General features: G+C 48.0%; 1 protein-coding gene across 2 annotated transcripts in view; it reads right to left on the bottom strand.

The window, feature by feature from the left end:
• Positions 1–14,013, bottom strand: part of KCNQ3 (potassium voltage-gated channel subfamily Q member 3) — a 195,319-nt gene extending 181,306 nt beyond the window's left edge. For both annotated transcript variants that reach the window (XM_086465204.1, XM_086465205.1), the window contains exon 1: positions 13,661–14,013. In XM_086465204.1, coding sequence (XP_086321330.1) covers positions 13,661–14,013 — 353 coding nt within the window. The remainder of the gene's footprint in view (positions 1–13,660) is intronic.
• Between the last annotated feature and the right edge of the window lie 676 nt (positions 14,014–14,689).

Below are 14,689 nucleotides of genomic sequence, written 5' to 3'. Positions count from 1 at the left end.
AGAGAAAGCTGCTGTCCATTTATTATTACACCAGGAGCTTCCATCCTTTGTTTTTCTTCGTTAACAGTACTGGCAGCAAATGGAGCTGCAAACCAGGACCTTGTGTTATCGTCTCAACTCTAGGAGCAACAGCTGCAGGTGTGATTTAGGCTGTGTATGAAGCAGCATGCAGATCTTGGATTAGCCCGTATCCTAAACCTCTTTCTCATATCAATGAGACCAGGAATGTGGATAAACTCAAGGGACAGATATTAGCTGAGTTTGTACCCTTTCTGGGAAGAGAGATGGGTGTCCACCTCCGCTTCGTGTTCCTTCTTTCTGGACAGAACAGCTGAGTCACCGCGAGAAATCTGTTACCTACACAGGTCATCAATAAATCACTCTTTCCCTAACCCCACCATCAGCCCTAGAGCAAAGAGTGATCAGGAGCAGTGACTCAGAATTCTGTGGGTCTGAATCATAACAACTCTTAAGAGCTTGTCCTACAGTGATGCTGTTTGCGTAGGGACTCTAACTTCAGGCTGTGCCCAAAGTCACAGGCTGGTCTAGTGGGAGTACCTTACCACCAGATGCCAGATTCAACATCAGCAAGCTGTGTAACCAAAAAAGAAACAGTCACGATGATGAAACACAAGGTGATTCAGAGATAATTCCTGCACCTAAACTACCTCGCACCATATGGACAAAGTAATTCCTATTGCGTCCCTACTCTGCGGGAATTAGAGGCATAATTTTAATCCTGACATAGGTGAACTCAACGTCAAAGTCCAGTAAGTTAAAAAAAAGTATAAAGAAGACCAAAAAGTAAATACAGCTATGTCTGAGTAAGAGACAAATTGTCATGTCAACTCCATCAACTGGCTACCAGCGCTTAGGCCAACTGAGTTTACTTCAGACTGAACCCCACTGTCATCGTCACATAAAAGTACGAAAGGCTGAGGGGTCACACGAAAAGCACCACTGGATGATCCAGTGATTGGTACCGTGTTTCAATAGCGAGATGATGAATGCCACCAAAGGAAGTAGAGAAAATGGGACTGAGTGAGGAAGGGACCAGGAAAAAGAGATAAGAAAGTCAGGAGGAATTGTAGAGTAGGGTTACTGGAGACCTAATGATTCTTCTGAGTGATAAAATTTGGTGGAAATGTCAAATTACGACGACATCAGTAAAAAAATTGAGAAGTCATTGGGATAGGTTTCCTTTTCTCACTGAACTCTGCTGATTACACTAAAGACTATCCCTAGCATTTCCCAGTGTCAGTACTCCAAACATAGACAACGTTTGTCCTAGTTAGCCTAGTGGCAAGCAACTTTCTTTGTGGTTAATATGAGCATTGTTTCCTCCACAGTGGGCTGACCTGCCCAGCAGGTCTCAGATGTTACATCTCACTTCTGTCCATGCATATTAGGATTCAATAGAGTGGGAAGGGAAGAAGACTATCCATGACTCTCAGCCTAGAAGTCTGTTTGTTATGAGAAATGCATAGAACAACATATTCTGTGAAGTGCAACCAAATCTATCACTCCTCACAACAAAAAGGAGTTCAAATCTCAGAGATGCACAAAATGACTGGATACAGCCCTGAGCAACCTGATTTGGCTTTGAAGTTAGCCCTGCTCTGCAGATTGGACTGGAGACCTCTAAAATCTTCCAAGCTAAATGATTTTATGGTTGCGATTGCCAACTCCCTCCTACAGCCTCAACATCAGACACCACCTATCCCAAGAAATGGGCAGAAAGACAGTGCTTGTCTTCCTTAACTCCCCCAGCTTATCTGCACTGTATTTGTTAACGAAATAACTATATATGTTAACTAAATAACTGCATTTATGAGAGAGGAAAAATCCTCTCTCCACTTTGGGGAGCAAGGAGAGATTGAAAGACTCCATGCTCATATAAGCCAGCTCCCAACATGAAGGAAACAAGCTGCAAACACTGGAACAGGAGGATGCTCACTTGTTATCTTGCCAGGGGATCTCCATCTCTCCTATTTACCCCATTCCTGTCTTACCTTACCGGGAGGGTAAGTTCATTGTGGCAGGGAAATACCTCATCACTTGACCTTGGCCACTGGCACCAGCAGAATATCAGCAAAAAACGAAAAGATTTTGCAGTGGGTCCAGAACAAGCTTGCGGAGCAGCAGCCAAATCCAATTGTTCTTCCGACTTTAATAGATTTCCTCTAAATTTGCACTGACATGACTAAAAGAGGTTGCTGGCTCAGTATTTCTGCAAAAACATGCAAAATACAAACTACCAGCTGTTAAAGAAATACACCACCACCCCAAAACGCTTCCTCGTGTCAGGGCATTTTCATGCATTCAAATTTTGTACAGTTCTCCGATGATTTCAGTATTAGGTTCAATTATGCCAGTTTACTGATTCAGCTGGTGTATGGAAGTGACTACGCCCTCTAAAATACTGAATGGTGCTTACGTATCTACAAAGTCTCCAGCTCTTCAGAGAAAAACCACAGCACAGAAAAAAACATCTAAGCTTAGGAATGACCCTCACAATCACCCTCATTCATCCCAGACCATTCAAATTGGCCTTCTGCATTTGCTACAGGCTTCAGAAGAACAATTTCCAAGCCGCTCACACACCGTTTTTTGGTCCTTAAAAGACACCTTCCAGAAAGCCGTGTTGTCTGTTCATTGATTTGGGGAGCTACTTTTGAGTGGTGGAGACAAAGGAGGCAATGCAAATGGACAGAAATTCAAGAACAGGAAGAAGCAGGACTGCTGCTGGCAAACTCCCACCACAGTAACTCCTGTGGCCAGGTAAATCACGAATGGCCACCACAAGATGCAGGGAGAACTGAGTCAATCACAGCCTTTGGATTTGAAGCTCAGTACAGGAGGTAGTTAAGTCCAGGTTCAAGCATGACCTCAAGATCAACTGCAACTATGATTATACATCAAGAGCACATTTATGGGAGGGCTCAGGCAGACAGACCTCATAGCAATCCAGAGAACAAAGGGAAGGTGGAAAGATAAACTCAAGACTTCCAACTAGGGAAAGATCTTAAAGCTACTGAAATCAGCAGCACAAGTAGGAAGACAAAACCACAGACATCAACTTCACCATGGTATTTTTCTTTGGCCTAATGTCAGGGGTGACTGTACGCCTGTCACAGCCTGGGATAATAAGCAGCAACATACGTACAGCTCTTGAGGAAAGGGAATTAGTCTTTTATGTTGAGCCTAATATTAATAAAAGCCTATGTAGCAGTAAGACTCATATTCCTCTTGCCTTTAGAGGTAGGCCTCAACTGTCTGAAAGTGGCTTTTACTGCAGACAATCACCAGAGATCAAGTCACTTTGGCTCCTGCTACAGACAATGGAGAGCTGCTAAATGGAGCTGAAGCTGTGATTTATTTCCATGTAAAGCAGACCCCTACATGGTTGGATGAATTGCACCATAAAATCTATTGACAGTATTGACTAGATCTCCACTGACTATAAAGAGAACTCAAATACCTATTGCACACACAGAACTGTGAATGAACATATCTAAATTTAGTTACCTTAATGGGGCTTTGAGTCCTGCCTCTCAGGTCAGGCAAAAAGTTTCCCATCCCTCAGGTGTTTTTGGTGTAATTACCTAAATTCAAGTTAGTCACCCAAGGTCTCCTCTGTGGTTAGTGGGAAGTTTAAGGCACTGCAAGAGGCGATTAATCTCACCGATTTTAGAATAGTCTTTAGGATGAGATTAATTGCACTCCAGAAATTTCTATTTTCTGTTTTTCTTCAGCAGCTATAAAAGGAGTCCAGACAGCTACCTCAGATAAGGCGCTAGATGGATGGATCCCACTGTGATTGTTGAGGGACAGCCTCTCAAGCCCTGAGGAGAAGCAGGGAAATACGGCTGGTTGAAGTAATTTAGCACTGAAGAGAGTAGCATATTTTGAGATCGTCCTATGTGATAATGCCATATTGTGAGAGCAGAAACTGCCATAAGCATGCGCCTGCCAGACCCCACCTCCACGCAGTGTCATTGCACCCAAGACCTAACAAGGCAATGAAGCAACATCTACAATAATGAGTGAGATAAAATGAGGAGAAATGTCCAAATACTAGCAACAACATGTTCTTTTGTGTTTTACACAAATCATAAGAAGTTTGGCAATGAACGATCAGTGGGGCCTTCCTCCTGGATTAGTACCACCAAAAATCATTCTTTTGTTAATATGCCAAGATGGGGGGGGGAAGTATTTGAACCTCCACGGGATTTTGATCAGCACAAGGAATGTTGAAACAGAAAAGGCAAAAGCCTTGACAAAGTCCCGTCAACAGGAAGAATATAGAAAATAAAATGTGTTATTGGATATATTATATCATTATAAACCTATATTATATCATACCGTATCATATCAATTATTATAAACCTATATTATTTCAGCGGGGTAGGATTTCTTGGGTCTTTATTTAAGTGAAAGGTCTTATCCCAAAGCGAAGTGGCTTTCTGCATAGACTCAGGAGGATATCCTCAAAGCGGTAAGATCTCACATATGTCTATTCTAGTAACCCAAAGATGCTCATTTCTGCTCTCTGTCCAGGAGGCCAGCTGGCCTGACCCGCATCTATATCGCTGGCCTCACTTGCCTCCAAAAGAGGGAGCCACAAGGAGACTCCTATTGGGAGTGGTCCCAGGTCTGTGGCAACACTTGATCTGCACCCAGTCACTTCGCAGTCTTAGACTAGAACCACGGCATGGGTCATCCAGCAATGTTGTGTTACTGGCCAATGTGTGCCACCGCTCAGGAACATCCCTGGCATGGCTTTGCCAATTAGTCTAGACATAGTGAATGACTGCTTCAGGCCTGAGAAAAGCCGCTGCCATATCTGCAGTGCAAGGGTGGTCCTGAGCTGTCCCTATGCATCTGGTGCCGCTGCACAGATGGTGTCTGAGGTCTGATCAGGGACCCTCAGCCAGTCATGTGCATTGAAATTCTTCCAGCACGTCTCACAAGAGCAGCACTGTTAGCAAAGGTAGAAGAGCAAATTCCAGTTCTTGTAATTACCTTCCTAAATTAATTCCCCTGCAATTTCAATCAGCTGCTCTTGACATTCCCTCCTCAGGGTGTAATCCTTTCTCATAAACACTCTGAGCACTGCATGGAGAGGCATGAGGGGAACAAAGATAAGCAGAGCTGATGCTGCACTGCTGAGAGCCTTGTGGGCAGCTCCCCACCGTGCACTTTGGGGATTTCACTATCAGTCCCTCAGCAGCTGTACTTGTTTCTCCTCCATCCCCACTGAAAACAGAAAATTTTAGACTGTATTTACAGTCAGTGGGGAATACCCTGTAACGAGTCTTCTGGTTTAGGATTAACATCTCTGTTGTTCACCTGGAGTTAGGTATAACCCAAATCTAATGGCTCCTATAAAATGTAGAAGAACTCGGATGGATCAGGGTGTTTCAGCATCGCTTTAGCTCTACTCTAGTGGTGGACGGCATTAGGAACACTGAATTATTTTGTTATACGAGATACACACTTACCATGTCAAAAGCATGAAAAATCCGAGATGGAAAGATAACAATTAAATGCATATCATTGAACTAAACAGATAAACACAGCCCAACAATCAGGTTTGAACAAAAAGAAGTGAGGAAATATTTGCTGTTTTGACATAGGTGCAATGTCTCATCAAATCTTCGTTCTAGTATTAATTCAGATGACCAGGAGAACTACATGAAATTAAAAACTGGCTTCAGAGCTATAAATAAAGTCATAACAGATGATACTGTATTAACCAGGAAGGGGGGAAGTTGTTATTTAGTGAAATGCTGAATGCATTTTGTTAGTTCTGGTCTTATTAAGTGCTTCCTTAATGATCTATAAAAAGAATTAAATTGAATGTTAACAGAATTACGAGGTACTATCTGGAAGGTGATCAAAACACCAATGAGGACAGAAGGGAGTAAATATTAAAAGCATCTGAGATTAAAAAACACCACTGGGGAGTCAACACGACAATCACAAACTAATACAGGTTGGCAAAGGAATGCAAAACACATCCATATAGCTCTCAGCAACAACTCTGAAAACAGGGAGGACAAGCAAGGTGCAAATATCTATAAAATCAAATAAAGTCTGTGAAGTCAAAGGAAGCAAAAGACCACAGCCAACCCAGACAGGACTAGGATTCCTCTACTGCCGCTGCCATAAAATGGGCCTGTAACGCTCCACCACCATGCACCAGGAACCCAGAAAAAGTAAAGTAGGAAAGACTTCGTTCAAGATTGATGCATGTAGGAGGAGTGAGAGCACGTGCCACCTGAAGAGACACTGGATGACTCTCGTGTCAAGGTCCCAGCATCTCTCCAAAGTGAGATTTGACCGTGTTGAAGATTTGCGACTTCACTTCAGTGTGGTTTTTAAAACTCACACAAACGAGAAAAAGGCAGCGCCTCTAAGGAGGGCAAGGTGTTGTTCTGGTGACTGTAACCAGAGGTGGCTATTAAGGTACGGAAGGGATGAAGGCCTCTGACAGATCCTATGGAGAACTGTAGTTTAGAAGGATCTCACCAGGCCCAAGTAGAGCAGCAAGCTGGCTGTGCAGAGAAAGATGATGATACCTAGTGCTGCTTTCCACCAAATCTTGGTCCCACTCTTCTGCTCTGGCAGACCGCAGCATCACCTTGGATAGGTTCCTCCTGACATCAGTGGGACCTTTCACTTGCTCCAAGTTAAACATGCTCTTAAGGAGTTTGCTTGCCTAAGGCTGGGGAAGGCAATTTACGGACTTCCAGCCTGCAAGTTCTCCCAAAGTGCCTTTTTCCAAAAAGTAGGTTACCATGAACCTAAATATCCCTGGGCATGTCCCACTCTCCACAGAAAACGCTAAGTTTCCCAGCTATCGTCCTAAAACAGAAGGCAGCATATACTTAACGGCTCTTGTAGACCGTATTCCTTGTAAAGCTATTAATATTTAAGTTATCCCATTTAATACAGTGTCTGCCAGAAGCAATAGCGGATGTAATGTCTCCATGGCTCCATTCCTTCTGTAAAGTTCCATGCACAAAAAGGGAATACAGCATTATTAAATACAAGAAAAAACATTATCTTTTATTTATACCACGCAAGGCTGATCCTGGTAGTACCCAACCACCCAGCTGCCTGGCTGTGTCTAAGGTCACCAATCTATTACGTTTTTAAACAAGATATAAATGATCTTAACACTCACTTGACTGATTTTGTTTGGAAAGTTTCTTAAAGCTGTTAAATTAGATCTGAATTACGCAAGTTTAGACCTTGTCTTTGAACGTGTATTCCATCACCTGACCTTTCACATACGTCTCAACGCTGGAAAGGACTTTTTACTGACCAAGAGGTACAAAGTTGAGCTCCACATGCACCCACAGGTTTATATGTTGGCTAACCCATAAATAAACCAAGTGATACTTGAAGACAGGGAGCCCCAAAGAAAGAACAGAAAGATGCCAGGTGAGCAGCCTTTGGGGTGATGCTTGAGAGAAGTAGGAAATGCTGGGGCACCTTCATGTTCACTTGCACACACTTAAGGACACAGTGGTATATAGCTGGCATTACATGTATGTGAGGCTTTTTTTAATCCAGCTGTTAATAAGCATAGTCTTTAGTTACTATTTTTTCCATTAAGTTTGTTTTGAATGTTTCTACATTCTGCACCAACATGAGCAAAACAGGTGTGGAAAGTCTGTCCCTGCTCATTTTTGAAACGTTTCCCTAATCCCCATCTCAAATTAAAACAAGGAGCAAAACCCATGTGGCCTCTCCGCCAGGCAGCCGGCCCAGAGGTGCCCAGACCCTGCTGTGCCCCGTGATGATCTGAGGTTTGCTGCAATGAGCAACGAGAGACACAAGAAGAAACGGAGGTGGCTTTTATGAACCGAGTGGAACCTCCAACCAGACTCCCAGCTGCTGCACTGGAGATGCTGTGATAGGTCTAGTCCTGGGTTTTACCGCTGGCAGTGCCTCCAGGACTGCCAGGGTAGCATTGAGACAGTGCTACTCTTCACTCCCAAGTTTCTCAAAAGAGAAGAAAAACATGATTTCCTGGCTGCTGGAGCGGCTTTGCTGGATCACATCTCTCATCAAAATAATGAAATTTGGGACTGTTCAGCTTTACAGAAACTACCTCAGTGGCTATGACTTCTTTCTGAGGGGCTCGCTCCTGGGCCGAGCCGGCAGCACCGAAAGACCAGCTGCTGAGGGTTTGCTGTCGCTGGCGGCGCCGATGCTCGCCCGCACATCGGGCCCTCCCTCGCGCACCGGTGGATCTCGACGCCCACCCAGATGAGGCTGCATCGCCTGGTGAGAGCAGGGAATTGCGCTCGGGGACCTGCGTCCCCAGGGGTTTTGGGGGACACTGAGGCGCACGCCTGTGCTACAGGCAGCCGTGCGCCTGCGGCTCCCACGAGCCCATCGAGCAGGCGTGAGCAGCACCAAAATTCGGCAAGTTAGCAGCGTAGCCATGGCAACGCCGAGCGCAGGGGCTGACCGACCCAACCTGCGGGTACCCACTCCGGGAGTGGGTCTCGCTGGTGGCACCGGTGCCCTAGCAAAGAGCTAGGAGGCTGTAGGTGAAAACACGCCTCTTCCCACCAAAGGGCCGGGTCTGCAATTTCAGAGGTAGTTTGGGTGCTTAAACAAGCGTTGGGCACCTACGAGCCGCTGAAGTGACTCCAAAGCTACAGCTGGGGATCACAAGCCGCTCATGTGACACAGCCCGTGGCTTCCCCAGGCTCTGCTGCCCCTTCTCATTCCTACCAGCAAGCCCCAGGTTTGGGCAGCCAGCGCCCACAGCCCGCGACCTCGGCTGGTCCCAGCGGCTGAGGTACAGTCGCATCTCGCTAAACCGGGGCGGACTCCACAAGCCTCGAGGGAGATGCAATAGCAGAGGTGTGTGGTGAGGTCTCCAATGACTAAGACTTCATTATTTTTTACAAAGTATACTGCAGAATATTTATCCATGCATTACGATGAATTAGCATAAATAATTAAAACAGAACTCATACTGGCAAACACATAAGCAAAGGGCACTTGCTAATGGACCAGGCTTGCTCTGCTGCTCTGGGGACGCGCTTAGAGACAAGTCCATGCCAAACAGGCCAAGGAAGAAGATTTGTCCTTTTTACCCCGAGCCTGTTCCCCTCTCACCCCAGATGGCTGACACCGGCTGCGGATCAGCACATCTTACGGAGCATCTCCGGAAGGGTGAAGATAAAAATAATGGAAAGCCCCCAGACCTTCAACCTGTTCCCCAAGTCCTGCGACACTCTTTTCTGCAAACAACCCACCTACGATCAGTCATGCAAGAGGTGCCTGCCGGTGCTTCCCAGAAATACCGACGATTTGATGGATCACATGACTCTGCCTCCTCTTTTTATTCCAGGTATTAAGTGGTACTGAAAGCAGAGTGCTTGGCAAATAGGGAAGGGTTTTCAAGTGTTCTCCATGGTTTCCCTCTCTCATCAGCAGGTATGCCATGGTGAGCTGCAGCAGCAGACTGCAGCCAATATTGCACACTTTCCCAAAAAAGAAAATCTAATCCCAAGCCTTTTTCCAGTCTTATTCTTCTGTGAAAGTAAAGGCTGCAGTTGTCTCAGAGGATGGTATAAAAATAAGAATATCTCCTAGCTACCTCTCCTTCAGCCTCTCTTTTCTTTAAGTCAGGTTGAAAATTTTCCACAAATCGCAATTGTACTCTCGATCTCTATTTTGTTACCTTTCTGGACTCTGTCCATTATCCACCAAATATTTTGTGCTTACAATTAAAAATAAACTGGAAAAATCAAAATCTTACTTGTTTCAAATTTTTCACTCGATTCATTTATGCTTCTGTGCATAAATAAAGCATTTGGATGGCTCGTGGAGGCGAACAGGTCTCAAGTCGGTCTCCCTGGCCAAAGTACACATCCCACGAGGCACCACCGCAGAGGTTTCCTGCAATATATTGCGCTACTCAACACAGGAAAATACAGGACACCACGGGAACAGGAGTTATACCTACAGGGAGACTAGCTCAGGCAAGAGCAGGGATAGATTGCAGCCTGACCTGCAACCTCCAAGAGACATTTCCAATTAAAAACCTCAAAGCTTAAACCAGATTTTTTATTTTATTTTTTACTGAAAATGTTCAGCAGGAGATTGGCTTTACAGAGGTGAAATTTTTCACGGGGAAAATCAATTTTCTCTTCCCAACCATACCATTAAGCTATTGCCATATTGCCAAGAAATTTGTGAACCCTGGTGTCCTAGCAGAGGGGAACTTCGTGGGTGCTACGTAAGTCTCCTGTTTAGCAGAGCTGCTTTCAGATGGTGAAAGAAAGAGTCAGCTTCTTTAGGACCAAATCACATTTCTCTTTGCCATAAGGACAGGCTTGGAGAAACTCACTTGTGCAGAACAAGGAAGGAGGAAGAATCGCAAGGAAAAGAAGTCACTTGCCGTAGATCACTGCCAGTGAAAGCTGAACATTAAAATTGCCATCAGGAACTGCTCCCTTTCTCCCCTGCATCTTTGTCCCCAGGGCTCGGTAGGGCCTGGTCACACTTGTGCATTCTCATTGAATTATTTCAGCAGATCTAACCCCACCTAAACTAAAGTGAGCGCTGACAACAGGCACTGCGTCAAACCTTATTTATGTGCACATCCTAACAGTGAGGTACACGCAGGATCATGACCCCTTTGCAGCCATATGGGCACCGCTGCACGATTTAACAAGTTCCCATCTGTACCACCCTTTTAAAAGTTCTGGCACCCAAAGCTTTTGCAAAGACCTTTGCAAAGTCCCTTCCTGCCTCCACAAAACACCCTCGGCATGTCCTGAAAGTTGCAACCCTCTTCCACCAGCACCTTCCCACCTCCTAAATCCTGGGACACACACAGCACTGGAGTTCTTTGCATCATCTCTTCATGAAACACCTCTGAATGCTTGGATCTATAAGGAATTCATCACATCCACCCATGCCACAATCCCTTTTGGCCCTCAGCTGTTTATTCTCTGGAGTTTTTTGTATATGAGAGCAACCTCCTTACTCTTAATTTTCGTTGGCTGGTATTTATGGCAAAGTTATTCAGAAGATTGAGACAAAGTGTAACATGTCATTAAGATAAATGGGACTTTCCTAGAAAATTAAAACAGCATCAAATTTGTAGATTTTATGGAAAGGCTGGCAATCTCTCACCTGCCCAAGGGGAAGTGTAAACTATTCCAGTGTGAAAAGAAGCACCGGGGGACTGCTGGGATGGCACTACGCAGTGTCACAGCAGTACCTCCAACATGAGACTCTTTTTCAGAAGGAAAAAGGTTTAAAGATGATTAATTTGAAAGCAAGAACAAAGACTCTGGGTATCAGCTTAGGTGCTGCTTCCCCACGGCACTGCTTGTGCTCTCAAGCAGGTCATCGTTCTCCAGACGCAGGAACAGGCTCTGAAGCCCGTCAGCAAGATCTCAGCACACTCCTCCATCACTTTCAGCAGATTTCTTTTATAGGGTTTGATCCAACAGCGAGGCAAGAGCCTACGTCTTCCCCTGACTTCAGAAGGAGCTGAGACTGAACAGAAACACAGCGTGGCCAACAGCAGCCTTGGACTGCTGAGCCCTCCTGGATGTCCTGGGAAAGGATGGGGTGTCTGTGCTGGGCTGACAGACCAGGACTTTTGTATTTTACATCCTTTAAGGATAAGGACTCCTGAAAGTGGGTTTTTTTTCACTAATTTGACTCCAATTGTCTTAACCAGACTGCTACCAACTTCTGTGACAGCAGGTCAGACTCACATCTCAGTTTTGCAGGACTGAGCAGTCACCAAAGAGAAGTTGGCCACACAGAGCGTCAGGTCCACTCCTAAGAAGGATCAAACCTTACAAACGCACTGAATTATTTCCCATTCCATTATCCATATTGCATAAGGATCTTAAGGGCAACCACACATCCAGAGAGCTATCTAAAATGAATGTTGTAACTTTGAAATTCTTATACCGTTGCAAATAAAAGTGAATCTCTCAGCTCGCCTGAGCCTCTCTCGGCTCCTCCGCCGTCCTGTTGCTTATATCCAGACACCAGCCTGGGCATGGACTGGTCCCAGCTGCCACAGCTGGCCTCAGGGAGGTGGCAACTGCTCCTAACGCTCTGGCGTGTGCTAAAGCCTCCCTGAGGCAGCGTGTGGGGGCTGACCAAGGCAGGATGAACGGGGTGCCCCTCCATCCAGACGGGGCTCTCCCCCACAAGAAGCAGCGTTATGCAATACTGAGCACACTCGAACAGCAAGCTCCGGACCAAAGAGTCTTCCCAGCGTAACACACCCCAAATGCTGTCGCTCCGTGCCTGCTCGCACAAGTTTTCCTATGGCAAAGAGGGGCAAAACAACTGAAAAAGTGTCACAGCATCCAGTGTCCACATTTCCACAGAGATTGAGCCGGAAAGCAGGAACCCATGTCCCAAGACACACTTTATGAAAACACTGAAAAGAGGGGAGCTGCAACCCGTGAGGGATACACAGCAGCACTTCAGCAGTGAACATTGCCTTTTACTCCTCGCCCAGGGCTAAAACCCTGCAAACATCAGCGAGAAATTTGCCTGAAGGTAAAAATCACAGCCCTACGCTCAAGGTGTTTATTTGCAAGCGCAAAGACTACACCACTGATCAGGACTTCCCGAGATCCAGCTCCAGGCTCACAGCCCACACAGCCGAAAGCACTTTGTCTTCTGCAAATAAACCAATTTCAGAAATCACTGCTTAAGTCCTCTGTCACATAGAGCTCCGTACATGTTACAGCACTAAAGAAAAACAGTAACACCACGATCACTGATAATCCCTTGGGCTCCGAAACACATTTACAGCACTAAAAATCACATTTATTTCAATAGGACTCTGCCAACTCCATTCTATGCTGTAAACTGATTTATTTTTTTTTCTATATTCCTTATGAAAATCTAAGGGAAGAGAAATTTTAGGAATGTCAAACCGTGGTCATTAACTTGACTTGTCACCTTTGGGCCACAAAACGAGTTTGTTTCATCTCAGTCCGCTGGTGGTCAATTTAACTTTCTGGTTGACAGTGCTGCAATGCTCGGGTTTCATGCCCTGCAGGGTGATGCTTATTGGACCAAAACCCGATGGTTTTCAGTTGACACTTTCAACTATTGAAAGAGTGGGTTCGCTTGGGGTTTATAACAGCTGGTTGAACCACACGCAACGCTCTGGGCTGAACTGCAGCCGGCAGCGTCCCCCCCTTAAGCACTTCGAGCCTTAAAACTGCCCGGAGCTTGGTCTTTCTGGCATCCCTTTTGCAGGGTGCAGGGCACGCCGCTCCCAGGCGAGGCGGGTGGTACACACGAGAGAGAGACGCGGACTTACAAGCAGCTGCTCGTTTCGGAAAACCCGACGACAGAGAAAGGAGAACAGAACGCCCAAAACCACCCAGCAAGCACACCCCACATTAAGACCCCTGCCATCCCCCCCACCGGTGCTGGAGCGAGCGCCCCCCCCCCCCCCCCCCCCCCCCCCCGGCAGCGCCTCACGCCGAGAATGATAAAGCAAAACGGCGGCCCCGGGCACGTCTCGCCGGGGCAGCCCCCGGTCAGCCCCCCACCGCCCCGGGACGCGCCCCCGGGGGAGCCCCGCTCCGCGCTGCCGCTCCGCGCTCCGCAGCGCGCCCGCGTTACTCACACGAAGGCGTGATAGAGCAGCGCCCAGCCGCGGGGTCGCTCCAGGGCGTCGTAGATCAAAGTTTGGATGCGGCGGTACTTGGCGTGGTTCCGTTTCACCGGGCGGCTCAAGGGGGTCTTCGCCAGCAGCCCCAGCCCCGGCGGGCTCCGCTTGCCGCCCTCCTCCTTCCCGCCGCCCTCCAGCAGCAGCGTCCCGTCGCGGTCGGCGCCGGTGCCCAGGGCCAGCGAGCCCTGCTCGGGGTCGCCAACGCCGCCCGCCGCCGCTCGCCGCCCCGTCGCCGCCGCCGCCGCCGCCGCCGCCGCCCCGCCGGCCGCGCTACCGCCCGCCGCGCCGCGCCGCGCCTTCAGCCCCATCGTCGCCGCCGGGCCCCGGAGGCGAGCTGCAGATCGGCGGCGGCAGCCCCGGGAGCCCCAAGGCCATGATCCGAGCTCCCCGCCCCTCCCCCCCACCCCCCCCCCCCCACCCCCCGATGATTTCTTTATATATTTAGAGATATATATACGTGTATAGAGATATACACATATATGGAGGGAGGGGAGGGGGGGGGGTAAAAAAAAAAAACCAAACGGTGGGGTGGGGGGAGGCAGTCACATCCCCGTCAGGTCATCCCCGCCGGCGGGCAGCGGGGAGGCAGGAGCGCGGCGGGCACCTGGGCCGGCGCAAAGGAGGGAAATCATCGCGGAGTTTATTTACCAGCCCGATGCCCGAGCCCCTTCCTCCCCCCCACCCCACCCCACCCCACCCCACCCCCCCCCCGCCTCCTCTTCCTCCTCCTCCTCCTCCCAGCTCCTGCCTTCCCCCCCCCCCCCCCCCCCCCGAGCCCTCACGTTAGGGAGTGGCCCATTGTATGCAGCCAGCAAATAGCCGGGCGCCCGCCCCCCCGCTCCCCCAGCCCCGGGTGTCTAGTCATCCACGGTGCGTGGGGCACCGGCCCTCCGCCACGGGGCTGCCCCCCAACCCCAGCCCCCGGTTGCCAACCCCCAGCAGCCGCCGCTGGGGCCGCCGGCGCCGAGCGGGGAGATCCCGGCA

Source organism: Leptosomus discolor, chromosome 5, assembly GCF_034619465.1.
Source record: "Leptosomus discolor isolate bLepDis1 chromosome 5, bLepDis1.hap2, whole genome shotgun sequence".
NCBI classification, from domain to species: domain Eukaryota; kingdom Metazoa; phylum Chordata; class Aves; order Leptosomiformes; family Leptosomidae; genus Leptosomus; species Leptosomus discolor.
Note: the sequence above shows the minus strand (reverse complement) of the source record. Positions and strands in the feature narration are given on the sequence as shown.